A 22,220-nucleotide genomic window follows, 5' to 3' on the forward strand; every position below is an offset into this window, starting at 1 on the left:
GGGGCGGCAGCCGGGGTTCCTCGCTTCGCACCGCCTCGCCTCGCCTCGCCTCGCCTCGGTGCCGGGCCCAGGCAACGGAGCAGCCGGCCATGGCGAGCGGGGCCGCCCCGCAGCCGCCCGTCTGTCCCCGTCCGTTTGTCCCGCTGCGAGCCGCCGTGCGGAGCCGTCAGCGCTAGCCTCAGGGGCTGGGAAGAGCCCGGGCCGCCTTTCCTGCTCAGCGTTTTTTAACTAACCTATACATTTTAACTAATCTATGTATCTTAACTGATCTATATATTTTTATATATACTCTCGTTAAAATCTTTGGCCTGGATTATTTTTTTTCCCACCCTTTTCATATATCTGCATTGAATGAACTAATAAAGATGGATAAGAAATCGTTTGAGACCGTGCTGGATGAAATTAGAAAGGTAATTTTTCACTTTGCATGTCAGATTAACCATTTCATCTAGAATATGATGAACACACCACATTAATTCGTGTTCTTTAATAATCGCTCGAGGCTTCAATAAAGACTGAATTGCACTTCAGTTTGAAAAACCATAATCCTGTGTTATTGGTGTATTTTAGTTATTGTATATCAAATACAATAGTGTAAGGCTGTTGTGATGTGCTTGTTCTGTTTGAGATACTTTTATTCTCTGAGAAAACTGAGATGATGCTAGTTCAGTGCTGAAAGCATGGACAAGATGTACTTGAAAAAATGCTTGTCTGAAATAAACGTTGGAATAAGTTATCATGACTTTTTCTCTGTCAAGGTAGAGGAGGATGAAAAGTCAAACTAACCTAATAGTTCTTAAGTAAGGGGAGGGCATTTGCATTGTCCGTAGGGAGAAGAGGGCTTGTAATGTGAGGTGTATTTCGTGTAACATCTTTTGTATAGCTCTTTAGGAGATAAAACACGTAACGCAAGAGGGCTGATGACTAAGCTGCATTCTGCCATCTCCACCTGCTCGGGAGCATGTGCACGCCTTCCTCCAGGATGTGAAGTCCTGCATTTTGGTCCCCTTTCTGGGCTGTTTGTGCATCTCCTGTTGAAAATGCCCTGAGCAAAATACTTGGCTGCTGTGGGATGCAGAGACACAAACCCAGGCTTCCCGTTGTCTGGCAGATGCTCTCACTTTTTTCTGCTCACAGTCCTATTTTTAACAGAGAAGCTAGAGGTCCGTGTGTGGGGCAGTTCCCCAACTGCTGGAAATGGAAAAGGAGGTAGAAAAAAAGCCTGGATCCTTCAGGAATTGAGAGATGAATAAAAGGATGGTTCCTGCCTTGTGTGAGAGGTGCAAACCTGGGGTGAGGTGTTTTGCTGTAGCTGGACTAAGCAGGGGTGATGTGTCACTAGAACAGCAATGTGTGCTGCTAAAGCTGTTGTGGTGAGGAAAGGAAGGGCTTGTCCCAGGAGTTTGTTATCGTGAGCTATCTAGAAGGCGGTGTTTGCCTGCAGACTCTGGGGTGCTTCAGAGAGCAGGTTCTGTCTAGCCAGTGCTCGGGGCCATGGTCACTGCGATGGGAGTAGTGTCCTTTTGGGGCACACCAAGGTACAAGCCACTCCCGCACAGAGCCCCAGTGCTGGGCTTCCTTAGCACCACAGCACTCGCTTGCTGTCTGTGGAGGGCCTTAAACACCCCTTTATAAATCAGGTTTACAGGGGTATGTATGCCTATGCTGTGTAACCATCTAAAAATGACAGATCAAGAGATTTCAGGGCGTGGACTTCCATCCTAGTCTAAGATATTTTATGGAAAATGTGGGGAAAAAATCAAGGAGCAACTTGGCACATGAAGTACTTTTTCTGAGCACTGGTGGTGGGAAGGAGTAATTATGTCTGCAATGCAGCCCTTCAGAATACGCTCTGTGATTACTAAATACTTCAGACAAAAGGGTTTTTGACATGTGATTGCAGGCAATTATATTTCCTGTATGCTCTCTGCCTGTATTCCTGTAAACTGAATTTACGGTTCATCTGAGGATCAGCACTGTGCTGTTAAGACTAGCTTTTCTGTATCAATTTAACATCAGTTTGTATCTTTGTTGGTAGCTCTTTGTTTAAACCTAGTCCAGCTCTGGAGTAGAACCTTATTTATTATCTGAATCACAAGTAATTTGTGTTGGTACATCTTATTTTCAGCCCCACAATTAGCAGGAAAAAATTATTCAAATGTCTTAATGTGCAGCTTAGTGCCATCTTTCCCCATACATATTTAGGATTATTAGCAAAATAAAATAGCCTTTTCAAAACAGTGCTTTCTGGTGTTGTTGTTACTTTGAAGTCATTCTGTTGTTGATTTAAGGACTGACATTTCTTTTGGTAAAGAAATTGTTACCTGAATTGCTAGTTTTTTTTTTTTATTATTATTATTATTATTTTTCCCTGTACATGGGAAGAGAAGGATGGGAGAGAGAATTGAAAAATGATAATGGAGAAGTGCATTTCCCCTGTGACTTCAGTGTTCCTGGTAGTCTTGGTCTCTTAATGAGGTGGAGTGGTTTGCCTCAGTCAGTGTGCAAGTGTGTTTCTGCACAGCTGTGCTCCTACAGACAGATTGCCGTGATGGAGACCTTCATTTGTCTGTGTGGAGGAACAAGGGACAGAAACCAGAAAGAGTAGGGGGGAGGTTTTAGGGCTATGCTATGCAGCTGGGGAAAAGAGAAATGGGTGTGGATGAAGCTGGAGATGAGCAGGATATTTAGCATGAGAGCTAGCAATAGATGGGGGGCTTGGAAACTGGAGAAGAAAGGTGTCCTGTCTTCTTCCTGCGCTGCACCTGTACCAGTGAGCTGAGTGCGAGAAGAGGGAGGGAGCCCCGGCTGTTGGCCCATCTGTTTGTCAACAAAACTGCCTTAACACCAAGTCGAAAGTGGAGGCCAGTACTGCATCATACTACCTTGCTTCCTTCGTTTTGGCGGTTGCATATTCAAGTTTGAACTATGGGAAGGTAATGATAAGACAGCATCACTTTTCCTGTGTACTTAATTCTGTCCATCCAGTCTTGTTAACCACTCTCTACATAAAGTCACTGCAGTAAGACACTCTGCTAATTGTTATAGGACCATAGAAGGGGATTGAGTGAATAATGAACTGTATTATCTTGTTTAGCATAATGTTGATGTAAACCTTAGGGGCGAAAGGAAGAATGAATATGATGTTCTTTCAGTTCAGCTTTAACCTAAAAAACAGTGTGAAATGAAATAAAACCCCAAAATAGATTTTTTTTTTTTTAAAAAAAAAAAAAAAAAACAAAAATTAAATGACCTCCCTCTGCATTTAATTGTTCCCTTAGTTCACTGAGGAATATAGCGTCACTTAGAAATACTGCAGTTAATTGATGCAAAGGTCGTTTTGTAAGGTTGGGTATGGTTTTTAGATTAATAGTTTAACAGATGATTGTGCTATAATTGTAATTTTGAGGGGCTACTGATGTGTCTTGTATTTTTTTCCCCCTGTATCTTCTAGGCTGTATTGACTGAGTACAAATTAAAAGCTATTGAATATGTTCATGGATACTTCTCTAGTGAACAGGTAAAAAAGTCAACACTATCATGGATATAATGGGAGCTGTTGGTTTTGTGTGTCCAGTAGTACAGAGAGACTCTCTGGTCATACTGAGGCTGATCATAAGTTATTATTTATTAACTAGTGAGATATAATTTCTAATTATTATATCAACATTAATCTGCTAGAAGTAATACTAAGTTATTTTATGTTATCAAAACCATTACATTTTAGCTCCTTTTGTGTGAGGAAAATTGGGGAAATTAATCATGGAACTTGGGATTATTTTGCATGTATGTTCTAAACTGGTGTATTACGATAAGTACCCGACTGTTATTTTGGTCCTATCTGGATTTTTTTGTTCGTTTCTTTGCTTTCTATGCATGCTTAGCAAATATGCTGTTTGAGATAGTGCATGTTAATAAGCCTTTTACAAAAGACTTTTTTTTTATACTCATACTGTGGCAATTGTGGATATATAGAAATACATAAAGAGGAATAAGTATCTATTTTAAGTAATTCCATATCATGTCATGACATAGGATGATTATTTAGGGGCCTACTTGGACATAAAACGAACATTAGATACTGATAGGCACTGAGGTAGTCAAACATCACAGATCTGTGTTTTCATCTGTATACTACTGTATTCTAAGAATGGAAAGATCATATTGATGCTTTTAGCATCATTTTTGAATATACATAAAATATAATTGATGGCTTTTCTGTTGCAGGTCGTTGAGTTACTGAGATACTTTTCCTGGGCTGAACCACAGCTCAAGGCAATAAAGGCTTTACAACACGTAAGTTCTAGTGGAATCATTTTGTGGAGTATGTTTGCTCTTTTAATGTAATTTTAAATTTGTGATGTGTGCTTTTGCAACTGATGGGTCTACCCTCTAATCTTTAGTGTTTCCTCATCTTTTTTTTCTATGAAATCTCATACTTTTAACCTGGGTATTTTTTTCTCATGAAAGTATCTCTTTCCTGTGTAACACGAGGATAGATGTAGCCCTCTAGCTAATGTTAACCTTCCTAATACCTCTGCTTTTGACAAATGCTTTGTAGGGTTCCTTGTCCAGGATTTAGCACATAGAATCTCCTTCACAGAAATTAAATAAATATTTAATTGTTTGCTGGCATACATGATACAAAGCTGTTATTGAGTGTCATTTTTAATTTAAAATTATTGTAGTGCCTTGTTTTATATACACTTTTTTTCTTTCTTGCTTGCTTGTCAGAAAATAGTGGCAGTTCCCGCATCAAAAATGGTTAATATTCTCAACTGCTTCACATTCAGTAAAGATAAACTTATCGCCCTTGAAATCTTAGCTTCGTAAGTACCTCTCATGCTGTATTTCCTTGTAATGTATTTACTGTATTTTACTAACATTTGAGTATGTAAAACTTAATATACTTCTAGAATGAAGAACTGTGGCCAGTTAAGGGAAAGCACATATCCATTATTGATGGGGCTGTAAAAGAAGAAACAGAAGCATACCTTGTGCAGAATGCCACCTGAGTCTTGTGCATGCCTCTTCTGCTTGCTGGAAAGGTGTTGCTTTGCCAATATTTTTACAGTGGTCTTTAAATATTTTTGAGAATGAAGAGGGCCTTAAGCCTATTTCTGGTCACTGAAATGTAAAAGGCTTGAGATCAGAGTGTTCTGAGCATTTACCCTTTTGCATTTGAAGTCCTCTAAGTATTACATTTGTAAAAATGAGTTAGGTAAATACTTCTCTTAAATTGACATATTTGGTGTATCGATCCAATGTCTGTAAAAGGTGTATAGATGTTCTAAATGTATGCTTGTACATAAAGTGTTTTTATCTTTTTAAACTATGCATAGCAGCTTCAAAGGGTCTACCTTTTACACATGTTATATTGGAACTTCTCTGTTTGGTTTTTGGTGTTGGTGGTGTTTTTGTTTTTGCATTTGGTATGTCTGCCTTGAATATGAATGCTGTGCTGGCTTGAACATTTGGGGGGATACAGATCTGTGATACAGATATCCATACAACAAATAAGATCGAGGATATAGGTATGACCTTACTTTTGGAGTTGAGCTGTGAGAATCTGTATGAATGCTCCTAGTCTCTTCAGAGGACAGCAAAATGGTAGCCTAAAGGAAGTTCAGTGGCATAATAAACTAACCTGTTCTGCTTCTTGAAATGGAATTGGAGCTCATAGGTTCTTTTGTTGTTACACTTCAGCTGGTGTGATCATTCACATTTTAATACCATCTTTGAGGTATTTTTCTTGGCTTTGTTCAACATTCTGCTGATTCCGTTTATTCTAGTATTTTCCTCCATTGATAATTTGTCCTTTAAGCAGCTGTATTGTATTTCCAGTAGCTTGGTGGGGGGTGTGATGTTTGACAGCAGTAAAGGTGCTGTGGTCAGGGTTTTGAAAAAGGCAGGTGGAATCAGGCAATAGACTTCCTGTACTTGCAGATTTTGTTGTTCCCTTTGATGTGTCTAGTGTTATTTTTGGGAGAGGAGCAAGGAGAAAGGAAGGTTAGTTTTTGGAGGTATCTGAGGAGTTTTACTAGCTCTGCAGAACGTGGATAGAATTGCCAGGAGTTTTATCTTTTTCACTGTGGAATAAATAAGATTAAAATTTGTTTGCCTACCAGTGTAGTCAGAAACAGTGACAAACTCATTAGTTGGTGGTTTTCTACTGTGCTGAGAATTGTGTGCTAGTAGTAATTATTTTTTTTTAACAAAATGCTGTGCTGTGAAGCAAAATCCATTTTGTCAGCATAGCTATTTCTACCATAAAGTCCAGCCATCGTTGTCCATTGTTCCACATTCATCAGAAATGTTGATGCCATGTTTCACATATAGGTATGAAGTCCATACGTAACCCTGAGTTTTTTGCTTTAATAATAATAGTAAATTATGACCTGAACTAATCATGCTTTTTAACGTTCTGTTGGATACTGGCTTTTCAGTAGTGCATTATTTCTGATAAGCACATGGAATGATAGTAATCGTTTGTCATTGTTTTTATTTGTAGCAACATTGTTGATGCTCAGAATTACCGCCTTATTGAAGATCTGTTCAGAATTAATATGTCAGAGAAGAAAAGGTGCAGAAGAATTCTTGAGCAGGTAGTCAATACAGTCTAGTTTCCTTGATTCTGTCAAACACGGTATTGTTTGCATCCTTACGGTCACTGTGGGGTGAAGACTTCCCCTGAGCACTGCTGGGAACAACTGGTGGAAAGCAGGCTGAAAGAAGCAGCTGCAAAAAGAAAAGAGCTATGTAATATGTTTTTAAAAAGGGAAGGTTTTGTCAGACATTAGAATAATATGGAAAATAAGGTACAGAAACAACCAATACAAACAACCAACCAATACTGGGTTTGTTTTAGAGAAGACCAAGTGCTTAACCCTAAGTTCAGTACAAGCAGAGGTGGGCTGAGTGGAGTTATTCAAAGCAAAGCGGACTTTGGCAGAACCTCACAAGGACTACTTGGCAAGATCTGACAGATAGAGACAAAGCTTTGGCTTGTTCCCTGTAGGTCGATTTATGCAGTCTAAATGTCATGAAATATTAATGTATTTCTTTAAAGCATTGAACTAGATAGCAAATAATGACCTCTCTTGATTATTTTGCAGGCTTCAAAAACAGGTTGTAAGGCCCCTCATGCTATGATATCATCGTGTGGCATGATTCCTGGCAATCCTTATCCCAAGGGCAAGCCAAGCCGTATAAATGGAATTTTTCCAGTAAGCACAATCCTATGCCTTTGCTTTTCACAGCATTCTTGATTTAGGATTCATTATAGTATAACCAAACTAGGATTTGTATACACGTAAGGAGGATTGGAATTGAAAGCAATGTTTTTAATTATTGTACCCCATAACACTTTCACAGTGTATTTGCGTTATTTTTACTTGTGCATTCTTCCCGTGCTGCTTTGTATAAAGATTACTGCATAAATAAGATACTGTTATTATAAGGAAAAACATGGTAGATAAACTATAGCAATATTTGGCAGAATCAGAAGAGATATAAGGAGCCTTCCTGGTAGGTAAGTAAGATGGCCTAATATGGTCACTAAATTACTACTGATAATCTTAGTGTAGTTTTTGAACAGCCAAGTTGAGTATTTCCTGTGAACATTTCAAGGAATGGAAATGTAAGTTATCATGACCACAGGTCAAAACTCAGAATTCTAATTATGTCAGAAATGTGGACTGTTTTACCATGCACCTATTTAGAAGAAAAGCCCAGTGTTACGTACTTCACATTTAACAAGCCTAAAACAGTTTATTTTTTTAACAGATACCAAGTGTCACTTTCAGAATATTCAAAAACTCAAATGTAGTTTAGAAATAAGGCAAATATGCCAGAAATTCTATAGCACAATTTATTTCTAAATTAATACCTAATAGTTAATTTTCTTTTGTTTCAGGGAACCCCTATCAAAAAGGACACAGAAGAGTGTAGTAATGAAGGAAAGGGAATAGCAGCCCGTATACTTGGACCATCCAAACCAGTATGTGGAACAAATGAATGAAACTTTTAAGAAAAAAAAAATCCAACTGCGGATTTAAGAAAGCTTTTATATGAAATACTGTTATGTTTCAAGAAGAGCAGCAGGGCAGCAATTTAAACAAAGCTGAGCTTTTATAATAAAGATAATATGACCTAGAATTTTTGTATTTAACTTTAAAAGAATCAAACTCTTTATTATATCTTCAGGGAATAGGATTCTCTAGTGGATACAGCATGCATGTATTCAAAGGCAGAATTTAAACTACAGTAGCAGAAGAGAAAACTAAAAGCAGTTTTAGTAGTCTGTCATGAGCTACTAGAAGCTTTAGGCACAAATACATACAATTTTATATTACAGTCTCTGGGGTTTTGCTACATGAACATAAAAATGCATCTTGGAAATGTGAGTTATGGTAGTGCTTTAGGGGAAGGATCTTTTTTCTGAACAACACATCTGATCTATATTTCAATGTCTTTAAGCATGTAGGACAAACTTTCAAAAAAGCTAATACTATTTGGGAGTATTCTTCTAATGTTTTATTTCCACTTTTATTATGAAATATTTCCCACTGATCTGTATTATTTTAAACTAATTAATTAGTTTTAGATCTGCTTGATCTTTAAAATGGGAAATCGTTCCAAGACTGCAGAGTGTGAAGACTACAGGAAGGAATTTCCTTTCCCACCTGTGCTCAGTTTTACTTTAAAATCTAAAGTTGTACTAGTGATGTTTGTTTCATTCTCTTTAGAAATAATGAAATATTTGCAGTCATTGTGGATATTGCAAAGGAATTTGATATCATAAATATTTTTACTGTGAAGAACAGCTGCCTGTAGTAGTATCTAAATGTTAGCTTTCTGTGAAACATTAGGTAATGTGTTCATTATTGCTTCTTCTGTTTGTTTTTTGTTTATGTAGGCTCCATCAACCTACAATCCACACAAACCTGTTCCATACCCCATCCCGCCATGTCGGCCACATGCAACTATTGCACCAAGTAAGGCTTCTAGGTGTTTTAGGTTGATACTATTGTTTCATACATTTGCCTTTTAAGTAACTAAGTGTTGGTTTCTCTAACCACTTCTGAAATTGGTTTGTGCTCCCTAAGCACGCTCTGGGTACTGGTTTTTACCTCTTCGTGTCATGAATGCAGAGTTGATAAAAAGAGGAATGTATTTGATTCTGTTCTAAACATCCACATCATGAGAAAAAATCCCAGTCCTGTTCTGATGCCAGAGTAGTTCATTTATGGGAGGCATGTATGTTAGACAAGACTAGGGCTGTGTCTTTGTTTTAATGTTTGAATTTTGGCTTGACAAGTCTGTTGACTTGTAGCTGTTGTGCCAAACCTAGGGTATGGTCAGGCACAGCACTGAATTGGGTGGAAAGATGTAGCAGCTTGCTGGATGGCAGTAATTTGTTTCTCAGTTAGCTTCAGTAAAAGCATTGTGCTGCCTGTGTATCACAATGGAACACAGTTTCCTAAAAGAAAACTTTATGCAGGTAGATTTCAGTCTCAGAAGGGATATAACGATTGCCCTTGCTTCACGTCTGACTGTTCCTTGTGCCTCAGGCAAGATTGAGCCTTTCTTTCTAAGTTGCTCTCTTTGTTCTGCTGCATCAGTTGTTTGATTCAAGGCACTTAGTAGCACTTGTCTCACCTGCAACTGGACTTGATCTGCCTAAATACTCTTCCTAGCAAGTGACACAAATGAGTGACACAGACTTTGCTTGCAGTACTATTAAACTGACATTCCTTTGGAATAGACGGTTGGAGTACTTACATAGGCAGGCTGCAGTCTTTTTGTGCAGCAGCTGAGAACTTCTGATCTTGCCATTCTGTACTACAAAGTAAAGAGTGCTCTGGTTTGCAAGCTTGCTTTTCACTGGTGTTAGGAATTTCAGGGAGCTTTTAAGGCATTTAATAATAAAGTGTGATAGACCATTTGGCAAGGATATTGAAAGGTGAGTCATCTAACCAACTTGATGTCCACAAATCCCTTTATAGTCTGTCCAGAAAAAATGGGCAGAACTGGTGGCTAAAGTCTGATGACTTGTGTCCTAGAAATGTCTTGCTCTCCAAAAAAATTACAGGAAACTTGCAGACCAGTTCAAATTTATATTAAATAAATCCTATGCAAAATAAGTTAGGGCACAAAATTTGGCCTGTGACTGGACATAAATACTAGTACATTTTAGGATACTAAATAGTTTTTTATGGTCTCAGGGCCTTATTAAACTGCAACATGGTTTTAGAAAACCCTTGTGACAAGGGAACTGATGGCTAATGATACCTGCATACATACATACATATAAAATTGTGTTTAATGAGATTGCAGTTACTGACCTGAAGCTATTGAATCTGATTCAAGCAATGGGCAGAAAAGTTGGAATGATGTTTTATTTTCTGCTTCTTACATGTTTTGGTATAATATCTGCTTCCTCCGTGACACAGTGATTGTTAGTTACTTCTCTGATCATGAGTCGTCCTGCAAGAAATCATAATATTAGGAATAACCTCAATGAAACTGAAATCAGAAAGGTTTTTGTTTGTTTGTTTTTATGTTAAATTACTGCACTCTGAGTATTTTTCAAGTGGTGCTTTTTCCCGTGGAGCATAAGTTTGTATACTCTTAAGATATCACTGTGAGTTAAATTCTTATACTCTTCATCAGAACTGTATACCATAGCTATCAAACAGCAGTTCAAGTTGCTCCGAAGAATAAGGAGGGGAGAAAAGTTATTTTGACATGTTTAATACAAGAAGCATTTTATATAAGAATCATCTGCTATCCCACTTTGATTTCTTCACATTTATATAAATATTGAAGAGTGGTTGATTAAGAATTTGATTTGCACAGAGATGTGACATCATTCTCTGAATTTTCTCACTAGTGATGGAGGGCTGAGTGTGATCATTGCTATGTTTGGCTCTTTTGTTTGTAAAGGCTTTAATATTAAAGAAGAGCTGCAACAGCCTTTAAGTTAGGAATAGAAAAAGAACAAATGATGCTGCAGACACTCTGATTCTCGTCTCCCCTTTAAGTTTTTCAGGGAACTTGGAAGTGAAAGCAATTGAAACCTGTCTTTTCCATGCTCTTTCAAAGTGCAAAATTTTAATTTCAGTTTCTGCTTGGTTCTGTTGTAAAAAATGATGAGAGAACTGCCCTTGGTAAAATTTGGATCACAGTGCATATCACTCAGGCAGACATTGGCTACAGCCTGGATGATTAACAGCTCCGGCGTTATGGTGAAGTAATATCTTATAATCTTGAAAATGTTCTTTCCAAAGAAAGACACTTAATATGTCACTCATATATGTGTTCTGGCAACTAAAGTGTATGTTGCCTTTCTTTTTTTAGGTGCTTACAACAATGCTGGCTTAGTTCCAATGGCTAATGTCATAGCTCCAGGCTTACCAGCTCCTCCACCATACACTGCTAATCAAGTGGTAGCAGGTAAAGCATGCATAGCTTTAAAAATGTTGACAACATTTTCTCCTCCTTCCTTGTTGTGACAGCATCATTTATTGCTAGAGTTCCATTTGTTTTTAAATAATTAGCTGTTATTCTCTGTTTAGAAAATGAGGACCTTTCCAGCCAGACAAAACCTTCCCAAAATCAAGGTAAATTGCAAATCTGCAGGGGGTTTATTGTGTTGCTTGTAACTCCATTAATTATTCTGAAAATGTGACTAACTTACTTGTTTAGTAGGATTTCCATAAGGATCCAAGTATTTAATTGCTGTTGCAAGAGAATCTCTTGAAAACTGATAAAAATTTGTTTCAGGCATTTTACACTTAAAAGTATTAAAAAGTTAAAATCTGGCCTTTTGTGTTAGCTCATTAAGTTTTATATTCTTAAGTATCTATATATGTATGTCAGAAATGCAAAAAGTTAAATCAAGATATGCTTTGCAATGTAGTGCACTGGAACACTTCAGTATTTGTTACAGCTGTTAAAAACCTCAGACATCTATTTGAAAATCTATGCACTTTGTAATTTCATACATTAGTTGCAATGGAAGACTAGGAATACAGAGAAGAGTTTCTTTGTTCTTTGTTTGTTGAAATCCATATGTAGAATGTCTTAACTGTTAAATCCAAGTACGTCTCCTGCAATTTTGTCTTACAGTTTAAATTCCAATTCTTTTTTCAGATGAGAATTGTGCATTTTTTGGTCTGTATCTGTGTAGTACTTAGTGTACTGGAGTTTGGGGATTGAGGTGATATAATACAAATAATAATAGATTGGAAGTTGAGCTACTTATACAAAGCGTTTGATAAAACTTTGTTAACTTTGACAAATATAAACTAAGAATCTGCTACATGTTGAGTCAGACATATTAGCAAATACTCAAAATAGATAGCATGACCATGATAAGTTTAGCCCATGTAAATATTTTTGGAGGAAAAAAAGAAAAAAAACACTTGTGTTTCGTCTTTTCTCCTCAATGCCCACGGATGGTTCACAGGAAGGCTGCTATTTCAAAGAATCACGTTATTCATATATACCTTTTAAGTGTGCATGAAGTTACAAGGTAGTTTTTACAGCTAAATCAGTACAGTGTAAGGAGTAAAAGAGTTTCTTTGGAGAAGAAATTCAGTAACAGCTCTATTGCTGCTGTGTTCCTTTGGTGATTATCTTTGCTGACTGGATTAAAAACTGTGATCATTAGGATAATATTCAAGTTTTGCCTGGAAACTTGAAGGAAAAGACAGAATCCAAAGCAGAGCAATCTAGGTCTAGGTTTTTGGAAAAGTCTATATACAAGGAAGTGGTTTGTTTGCAAGCTTACTCATTTTAGAGTTTCAAGATACATAATAAGAGTTTGTTGTATCAGCTTAGGTCCAGGATTTAAAATATTCCACTTCTTGTTTTGTGTATGCACAGAATTTAGATGAGAGAGAAATCTAGCCTATTTTAAATTTAGAGGTGTTGAGTTGGGCTATTTTGATCAATGATCTGCTTGCAGACCATTGGCAACCTAGACCATTTTAAAAATAAAATAAAATATGAGGGATATTTGAGATTAATCAACACAGTCAAATTCCAGAAGGATCTAGATGTTTGAGATATCAGGCTCTTGATGTGCCAGTGTTCATAAAGGCATTTTTTCTGCCAAACCTTCACAGCCCTGTTAGCCGTGTGCCTCCCTGTTTTCCTTCAGCTTGACTGATGTCTCTTTTACTTGCTTTGTAGGGTTGATATAAGTCCATACTCCTAGTGTCAGGTGCTTGCCTCAATTATAGACGCCTGACTTCAGACTTCCAGATATACTTGTTGATAAGGTCAAGTGTCAATGTTAGATTCATACTGTAGTGTGATACATGAATTTAAAAGTGTACCTTCTTAGAATCAAAGTATGAAGGAAACACAGTGAAGAGAATGACCTCATTTGAAAGAAAGAAAAATACCAGCACCTGAAATCAGCTTTCTTCAGATGTTGACTAAACTTCTCTGAAATCATGATACATTGAATTAACTGGTTCTGAAGGAAATTCTGACCTTCAGTGAGAGTGAATGCAGAGGAGCCCAGGTGATCTGATGCCAGTGGAATGTTAGATCTGGTTTGGGTACCACTAGATATTAGGGATCAGAGGGAGGGTGTTTACCTGTATCACTTAAGTATTCTTACGGAGTATATGTGAATATCTCAACTGTCTTGCATGAGATTATGAAGAGGTGGTAAATGTCACAAAGTGCTCTAAAGAGAAGTGGTAGCATACGTCATGTACAGCTTGTGTGATGTGTTCGTACATACCGTTTTGTTTCCAGTGTGGATTTTTTTTATATATATACGTTGTATGTTAGCTATTGCCTGTGTATCATATTTTGAAATGCTGTATAAAATGTGTTTTGTGTTGATTTCAAACATTTCTGACAGTTTCAAGTATTCTTACCAGTTTTGTTTCTTTGCAGCTTTTTCTGCACAAGCGAATCAGCTCTTTACTCCTCATGGTTCTAATCCTTCAACACCTGCTGCTACTCCAGTCCCTACCCCATCACCTGTCAAGGCAATAAGCCATCCATTAGCACCTGCAACTCCACTCATCTCTGGGATGAACATGTCTACCCCTGTCCTTCCTGTTTTCCCAGGACAGGTTTCCTCTTCCATCCATACATCTCAGCCATCCACCCCAACCCCGACTGTCATCAAATCCCTTTCATTGCCTGGTGTTCCTGTCACATCTGTTCACAGTGCTACCTCTACGCCCATCCCTGCAGTTTTCTCTGGGCTGGCTTCTATACCCACTGCTACACCAGCTCCACAAGGTTCTTCCACACCATGTGCCACGCCTGCACCCAATGAAGCATTTGCATCTGCTACTGCACCATTTGCTGGCCTCCCTTTTTCTGCAACCTCTTCAGTTGCTTCAGCTAACAATCCCACTCCATTGTCATCAGTTTTTGCTGGTCTCCCTTTGTCCTTGCCACCAAATGTCCAAGGGATTTCTAGTCCTGTTCCCTCTACAGTTGCTAATTCTCCTGCCACCACCATTCCTGGTTCACTTAGCTTGCCTAACCCAATTTTGTCTGTCTTAAAAGGATTTCTGACATCAAATGACACTTCATTAATCAATTCATCTGCTTTACCTTCTGCTATGACAAGTGAGCTTGCTTCTTTATCTGCTCTAGCTAATCAAAGCTCTGACCCTCCCACTTCCTCTGTCAACAAATGTTATACTCCATCAGCCACCCCCACCCCACAGCGTTCCTCCACACCCGGGCTGGCCATTTTTCCAGGTCTTCCATCCCCATCTGTGACCAATTCTAGTTCCACTCCTCCAACATTGCCTGCACAGTCACCTTTGACCACTTCACCATCGATTATGCCAGTCAACTGTGGCTCATCAGCCTCCCTCTTGCATGGCACAAGCCCTACTAATCCTGACCAGCAGCTCTCATCAGCCCCAGCTACCACAAGTATTCCACAAGTTCTAGTCAAAACAGAACCCATGAGTCCTACCCTCTCAGCCTTCAAAGGTCCCTCTCACTCAGCTGGCCCTTCTCATGGCACTATAGGACTGTCAGCGCTTGGGCGTGCCTACACCTCAGCAGCTTCAGTGCCAGTCAGTTTACCCAGTTCCCTGAATCCAGCGCTGTCAGGTCTCTCCTCCTTGAGTACTCCTCTAAACAACTCCAGTTCTCTGGCTTCCATCTCCCTCGCCCCCCATGGCTCCACTGCTCCCATTGCCCCCGTATTTAATGGACTTCCTCCTTTCACATCTCTAACCAGTAACTTTGCTTTTACTGGTAATCCAGCACTTACGCCACCCGTCACTCTCCCAGGGTCTTTGTTAGCTACTCCGTCTACAACTGCTTCAGCTGTGTCTGCCCCTCATGTGAGTTCCACAGCCGCCGTACTCTCAGGACTCGCCGCCTCAGCAACAGTCTCTGCTCCACCCTTTTCGCTTAACTTGTCCAGTGCTGTCCCTTCCCTTTTTTCTGTTGCCCAGGGACCTCTGGGATCATCAAACCCATCCTTCCCTGGTTTTCCTGTCTCTAACACACCCTCTGTCACTCCTGCTCTCCCTTCTTTCCCTGGCCTCCAGGCATCTTCTGCAGTAGCAGCAGTTGCACCGTTGCCGGCAGCTGCCACAGCCCCATCTCCGGCTCCGGTCCTGCCAGGGTTTGCCTCGGCCTTTAGCTCAAACTTCAACTCTGCACTTGTTGCACAGGCTGGGTATGTTTTGTTTCTGAAGGAGGTCAGAACCATTTCTTTTTCTCTTGAGCAAAACCGTGATTTTACTTTATGCATAGACATTATTTTCAGTCAGAGTAATTACAGTTAATTTGTAAACTTAGTTCACCAGTACATTGCCACCTGTCTTTAGAAACAAGTATAATAGTTACTGAATAGGTTGCTCTTGGTAATTCAGGTTACCACAGTCTAATCCAGTGAGGTGCTGAGTAGTCTTATGTCCCAGATGAGGATACTTGGCACCTCCTAGGCCTTTATGTAAATGGATTCCACATTGGCATCTATTGACATGTCCAGGTAATAGCAGATGATGTTCCTAGATGTTCCTGTATTTTAAGGAAGTATTTAGCATTAACTTCTGTCAACAATGTTTTTTGTGTGTGAATAGTAGGCCCAGAGAAGGTACAAAATTTTCTGAGTTCCCTTCTTAGGTACATTGTGTTCCAGATGGTCTTGGTTTGTGTGTGCATGAGTAATTTGTAGCTGGGTAGAGAGTGGGCTTCCGTTTGGAAATTCTGGCCTTTACGAGGTTTAGAAATTTATATATAGACATAAGTTTATACAGAGAGAAAGATAGGATAAAATGTCATGCAGATATTCCTAGTAACAGCCACATCTTGATTTCTTTCAGTTTGACTTCTGGACTACAGACACCGGGAAATGCAGTTTTTCCTGGTCTTTTATCTCTCCCTGGTATCCCTGGCTTCCCCCAAAGTGCCACACAATCTTCCTTGCAGGAATTGCAGCATAGTGCGGCTGCACAGTCAGCACTACTACAGGTAATGTGCCTTTGTTAACACTGTTCTCCTTCCAGTAATTGTTTCAACATGTACTTCAGTGCCAACTTCTTGGGATTAGTTTAAGTAGGTAAATGGTTAAAACCTCCAACCTGTCTGAGAACCAGTTAAAAGGATGATGAAAAAGAACAACTCAGATAAATTTTTTTACTGAAGGTCTGAGGGGACCAATCAATATTCAGTGCTTCTAGAGGTTATACATGTAATTAAACCTTTTCAGAAAAAAAAAACCTCTGTAAAATGAGGTGTGAAAGAAAAAAAAAAAAGGCAGGAGAGTAAAAATTTTATATAGATTTATGTTAAATCTAGTGAGTTTACCATGTAGTTGCAAAATCTGAGCTCAGTTCCAGTCTGACATTTTAATACTTTGGAAAACCACTTCGTCTTTATTTGTGCACCTCTCTACATCCACAATCAGATTTTATTGAATTTGTGTTTGCTGTTGTTGTGCCTTTGTCTTGACAGTTCCCACAAATATAGTCCTCATAATAAAAGCTTGAGGTGGCTTTAGGTAATGTGTAGTTTCATCATCTCTCTTGTCCATGAAACAACTCATTGCAATCAGCAGCCTACAGCGGTTAATTGAAACTATCATCATTTGTATTAGATAATTTAGATGTTTGATTTGTCTTTTGTTTAAAAGGGCTTCTGCACAGATTAAGGATTCTGGTAGAATTTTTGTTCTTCCATACGAAATACTAGAACAGACAGTTAAGTGTCTCAAATTGATGATTTCTCTGTTCTGTGACACATGAATTTTTGAGATGGAGCACGTGTCTAATACTGTTCAATATGCAGAATACTGTCAGATACCTCTTGAATATCAGAGGAAATAGATCAAAAGAAGCAAATGACTTAATCTCAGCCATGTTGCTTTTCCATCTTAGGAAATTATTCTGTGTAGATCTATGTATGCAGATTGCATTGAGGAAATGTTTTTCTTGTTTACAAGTTACAATCATTGAAATGAACACTTGAGCAATGTAGATAAAGAAGGTTCAGAGTCAGTGAAGTACTACAGCCTCTAATTAAGCTATGCCTTCCAGATCAGCTGTGGCTTCCTGCACTGAAAAATAAATGCCAATAATGCTTCTTCATATTTCCTCTTAATCCAACTGCTTTTCTCACTCTGGTATTTCAGAGCAATAATTGCACTGCAGTTTAACACATGCACATAGCTGCATTGCATCTTCACTCTTTGCATACTTCAGATTAAACTTTAAGTATTTTTTGTTTTGGCTTGAGTATGATCGGTATTGTGCCTGAAATTTTGCTTGATTTAGGTTTTTGTTTTTATCTGTGCTGTTTCCTAACTTCTTCTCTTCCTTGAAGGCACACTCTGCTTCTGCTCTGGAGAACTATACAGCTCAGCCTGAAGGTTTTGCTAACTATCCATCAACACCAGGAACACCATTTTCACTGCAGACAAGTCTGCCCCAGAGTGGATGGCAATAAATACCAGACATTTTTAAAGACTGCAGTGGTTGCTTGACAGAGCCTGATCCTATTCACTTTGAAGGCTGACTCCACTTTAGTGGGAGCACTCTGCTTGAGTGGGATTGTGGTCTGAATTGGGGAAAGAGGGGGAAACGTGAGGATAAAATGATTCCAGGCAACTGTGTCAGATGTCAAACCTAATTTGTGATTGCATTTAACTGATTCAGGGTCTGATCCTGTGAATTGCTGAGCATCCCTGACTCTACTTGTATCTTACAAATTGAATGTTTGGTTTCTTACAGGATCAAGAACGTTCAAACAGGCATTTGTGTAAATAGAGCAATTGGCTATCAAACTGAATGGGGAGAACAAGTATACATAATAGTGTGTATAAGCACCTATTCTTCTGTTACGTTTTGTATGGTATATGTGGTTAATATAGAATGAGATCTAGACTGAAATTAGATACTTAAAGCTGTAGACGATCTTTAGTCTAACTGCACACCTCTCGTGTGTGCATAGATCAAGATCGGTGTATGGTTCTTCAGATCTTTTGTTTGTATGTGTGAGGATCCCCTGTTAGCATCAGTAGTATGTTAAGGGGAGACTAGATCAGAGGGGCTTGGGGGTATTCTTACGCTTTGAGATATTGTCATGGGCTTGCTGCTGAATTGAGTACTCTGTCAGAATCTGAGCAGGAGAACTAGGAGATGGTGCTGTATTGTATTTGGATAGAAGTGGATTATGTTTTGCTGGAGTATGGTTTAGCTAGCTGGAAATATGTCTTTCCAAAGTCCATAAAAAGCCTTTTAATTTGCATCTAAAAAAATGTTCCGTAACATTTTCCCTACCCCCACAGCTCTCTGTGAATTAAATAATTGTACTGCGGATAGGCTGCCTATCCGGCACTTTTGACTGCAGACTTTTGTGAATGTTTACAGATATGTGTCAAGTTCTTCTCTCCCTTATATTCACAAACCCACTGGTTCTCTCTTAGCTTTTTGGCTATAAACCACAACTTGACGGTGCTTATGAGTTATCCTGTGAATGTAAGTGGGAGCAGAATTTGGACCATGGGATTTTTAGTATTTTTCCTTGGAAAACGTACATGATTTTAAAGGCATAGAGCTAAATTAACTGTATTGGTTAGGAAGGGTTATGATGCAGTATATAGAAAGGTCTTGCTTTGTCAGTGAAATTCAGTTGTGCACTCTTTTAATAATGCTAGTACCTGTGGCAATGTGTAACACATCATTGAATATCATCTATGTAAGGTAAACTCCTGATCATGTTTTAGAGATAATAGAGATGAATGATATTCAATCCTGTGGTTAAATTAAAACGTAGAGGATACTATAATGTAGAAAAGCTCTGCACCTAGAGTTTTACTTTTTTAAAGATGAATTCTGCTGGGAGATGTTGCTAATGTATTTTCTTTCAAGATGTGAACAAACTTTTTTAGAACATTAATGGAAATTCCTGTACTGGTTTTTAACACATTTTTTTAAAATAAAAAGTTTACAGTCATGGCAAAAAGGCTTTGCTGACTATTTACCTACTTGCTTAAAATACAGATGAATAAATTTGTTTTTGCTAAGACACTTCCTCATGTTTGATCTTACTTATGCTGGTTTTTATGATGCAGAATTATATACTGAATTATAAAATAGGTTTCCTAAAGAGTGATAACAGAAATACCCTATGAAGTGTTTAGATAGAAAACTTTAGTAGTGTTCTACATACTTTGTCAGCAATTGAGGTAGTCTTGCATTTTTATAATCAAATTAACATGATACTTTAAACTTAGAAATATGTTGCATTTTCACAATTTTTTATTTAATTAAAACTGTTGATTTCTAATGATTCTCCACTTTGAACTGCTTTTACAGTTAGTGCCTTACCTCTTGACTCAAGAAATTTGTAGAAAAAAAATCTACCATCTCTTATTACTTTGGTTTTCATTCCTTTTACAAGCTGTTCTTTGTAGATTTGTAGATCGATTGGAGAAGGAGAAAATAAGAATATTAGTATTTATTTTGTAACCTTACTGAGGTGCTGAATTTGATCACTGATTTGAGCTCTAGTTTCCCAACCAAGCAATCAAAAAAAAAAATCACTTTACCTTGTACTCTAAAACAACCAAACAACCTTGTACTCTAAAACAACCAAACATCAGCTGTTATGCCCTGTTTATCAAATGTAAGCACTTTGTATGTCTGCTTCTGAAAACATGTATTGAATGGTCATGGGTTGTGTGTTTGTGGTGGTTTTTTTTCTGTCTGAACCTTAGACATATCAAAGATACGTAGGAGACGGTGAAGCCTTGTTTCTTCAAATGAAATCAGGTGAGAAGTAGTAAATATCCGCTGTATTAAATGTTCTCCCGAAACAATGTACTTCATAAGCAGTGCCTACCTGCTAGGAAATGGCCTTTACCAAGAAAAGAGAATTTCATGCACAGCTGGTGTCATGATAGAGAGAAGCTTGTCATCGGTGTCAGACAAGTGAATAAATTGGTTAAGAAGCATTAAACTATTCAACAGTGTTTTCTCTAGAATGGGCTCTGTTTCTTACTGAACCATGTTGGTCAGGATATTGTAAATTGAACTGTCGAGTAGTTAGGATTAAGGTAAGTTTCAATTTCTTGAAAGTCTTTCCTGATGTAAAATTGTCTTTTATTAATTTTTTCTCCTCAGGAATAAAGTCAGTGTTCTGCACTGCAGCTTGAAGCAAACTCCTGTGACCCAGCCTTGGAATTTCGGAAGGGGGTGATTTGTCCTGAGCTCTTTCATGCTTACTTGAGCACCATTTTTAAAAAGCCAGGAAAAAAGCCCGGTCCTGAGGCAAACTGTGCCAGATCTTACACTGAGATTATGCTGGGAAAGGACTGTTGTTGTGTGACTTAAGTCTGGACTAATTGTGATTTGATTGTTTGGTTGGTTCTTACTGCTGTATTTCAGCTATGCTGAGAGACTACAAAGATAAGGTGCAGTGAAACATTCTTTGAAATAAAACATTCAGAACATGAGAATGTATTGGGACTATGTTTGCAACTACAGGTTTTGCTATTTCTTACAGGTTCTTTAATTGCAGCTTAAGAAACTTGTCATATATGAGCATTCTTACTTTCTTGCAGATTGCCTGCCTTTCTAGATTGAGATGTAAGGAATCCTTTCATTGACTTTCGTATTTCCTTGTAGTGAAGTGTAGCCAAAGGGGTCTCTCCTGTCATATCCACATTTTCTGCTCTTGAAAGCTGATGTCTTTTTCACTTTAAAGGAGGAAGAGCAATGTGTGGATGTTCCTACAAGCAGTAAGATGTTAATCTTCTCTATGTCCTGCCCCTTCTAAATTTTTATCTGAAGGAGATGAATGAGAAACCTGAAGCAAATAGGCTCGTGTCTGTTCAGAGCCAGAAGACGAATAGGCTGAGAAATCTTTAGAGGGTGGCTAAAGCCACCGATCCATGTGAGGGAGAGTAGTATGGGCTTAAAAAGATCACAGAAAGACAAACTAGCTTTGTTATGTGCAAATCTCATGATATGCAAATATATCAATGGGTAGTGCAAGCAAATGTAAACTTTGAACTGTAAAGGACTGGTCACATTTTGCAAATGTAGCAATTGGTGCAGAGAAATGTTGGAGAACTGAATGTTTACAGGTAAGCACCAAATCACCTAACCTAAGCCTTTGTGCTGTTTTAGGAATAAAAGTTGTGTTAGCTACATCAGAACACTGCAGAAACACGTCAGCTACCACCCACCATTCACCTGATGCTACATCTAAGTCAATAAGCCTTGCTAAAGTGGCTTTGGACTCGAGCTGTTTTTCTTTGTGGTATTGCTGTGTACTGCAGATCTGTACCAGGTTGTTCAGCACTAGTAAAAATCCAACTTGCAGACTGCTTCAGTGCTCGTGTATTTTGCACATGAGAGCTAGTGACTGTGTTATCCACATTCCCAGCATAGCCCCAAGGAGAAAGGATTATGATTGCCCCACCTTTGACTTCAAATTTTTGAAAATGAAAGAATAAAAGTGCAGCGGAAGTTAACACAAAGTAGTACAGTGATGTTCCTCAACATCAAAGAAAAACACCATCTGCCTGAGCCACCTTTACAAGCACCTCAGGGTATTTGCAGAAAACAGCAGGGAGCAATTATTTCTGTTAGATTTTAATGTTTTGCTCATCTATCTCACAGTGTAAGCAGCTGTGTAGATTGTAGCATTCAGATAACTTAATTTATTACTAGCCATTTTCCATAAAACAGTTGATTTAAAAAAAA

At 38.4% G+C, this 22,220-nt stretch overlaps 1 protein-coding gene across 3 annotated transcripts; it reads left to right on the top strand.

The window, feature by feature from the left end:
- The first annotated feature begins 91 nt into the window (after positions 1–91).
- PROSER1 (proline and serine rich 1) lies at positions 92–20,965 on the top strand. 3 transcript variants are annotated; one of them, XM_035323919.1, is made up of 13 exons: positions 92–410; positions 3,455–3,520; positions 4,228–4,296; positions 4,735–4,829; positions 6,512–6,605; positions 7,116–7,226; positions 7,916–7,999; positions 8,918–8,996; positions 11,362–11,457; positions 11,580–11,624; positions 13,921–15,685; positions 16,335–16,482; positions 17,833–20,965. In XM_035323919.1, exons 1-13 carry the CDS (start codon positions 366–368, stop codon positions 17,953–17,955), a joined length of 2,820 nt encoding a protein of 939 aa, XP_035179810.1. In that variant the 5' UTR covers positions 92–365; the 3' UTR covers positions 17,956–20,965. The 3 variants fall into 3 exon arrangements, with proteins under 3 accessions (XP_035179810.1, XP_035179817.1, XP_035179827.1); XM_035323926.1 differs by having other exon boundaries at positions 20,634–20,965; XM_035323936.1 differs by lacking the exon at positions 92–410 and adding an exon at positions 2,554–2,851.
- Positions 20,966–22,220: the final 1,255 nt, after the last annotated feature.

This window comes from Oxyura jamaicensis, chromosome 1 (genome assembly GCF_011077185.1).
Source record: "Oxyura jamaicensis isolate SHBP4307 breed ruddy duck chromosome 1, BPBGC_Ojam_1.0, whole genome shotgun sequence".
NCBI classification, from domain to species: Eukaryota; Metazoa; Chordata; class Aves; order Anseriformes; family Anatidae; genus Oxyura; species Oxyura jamaicensis.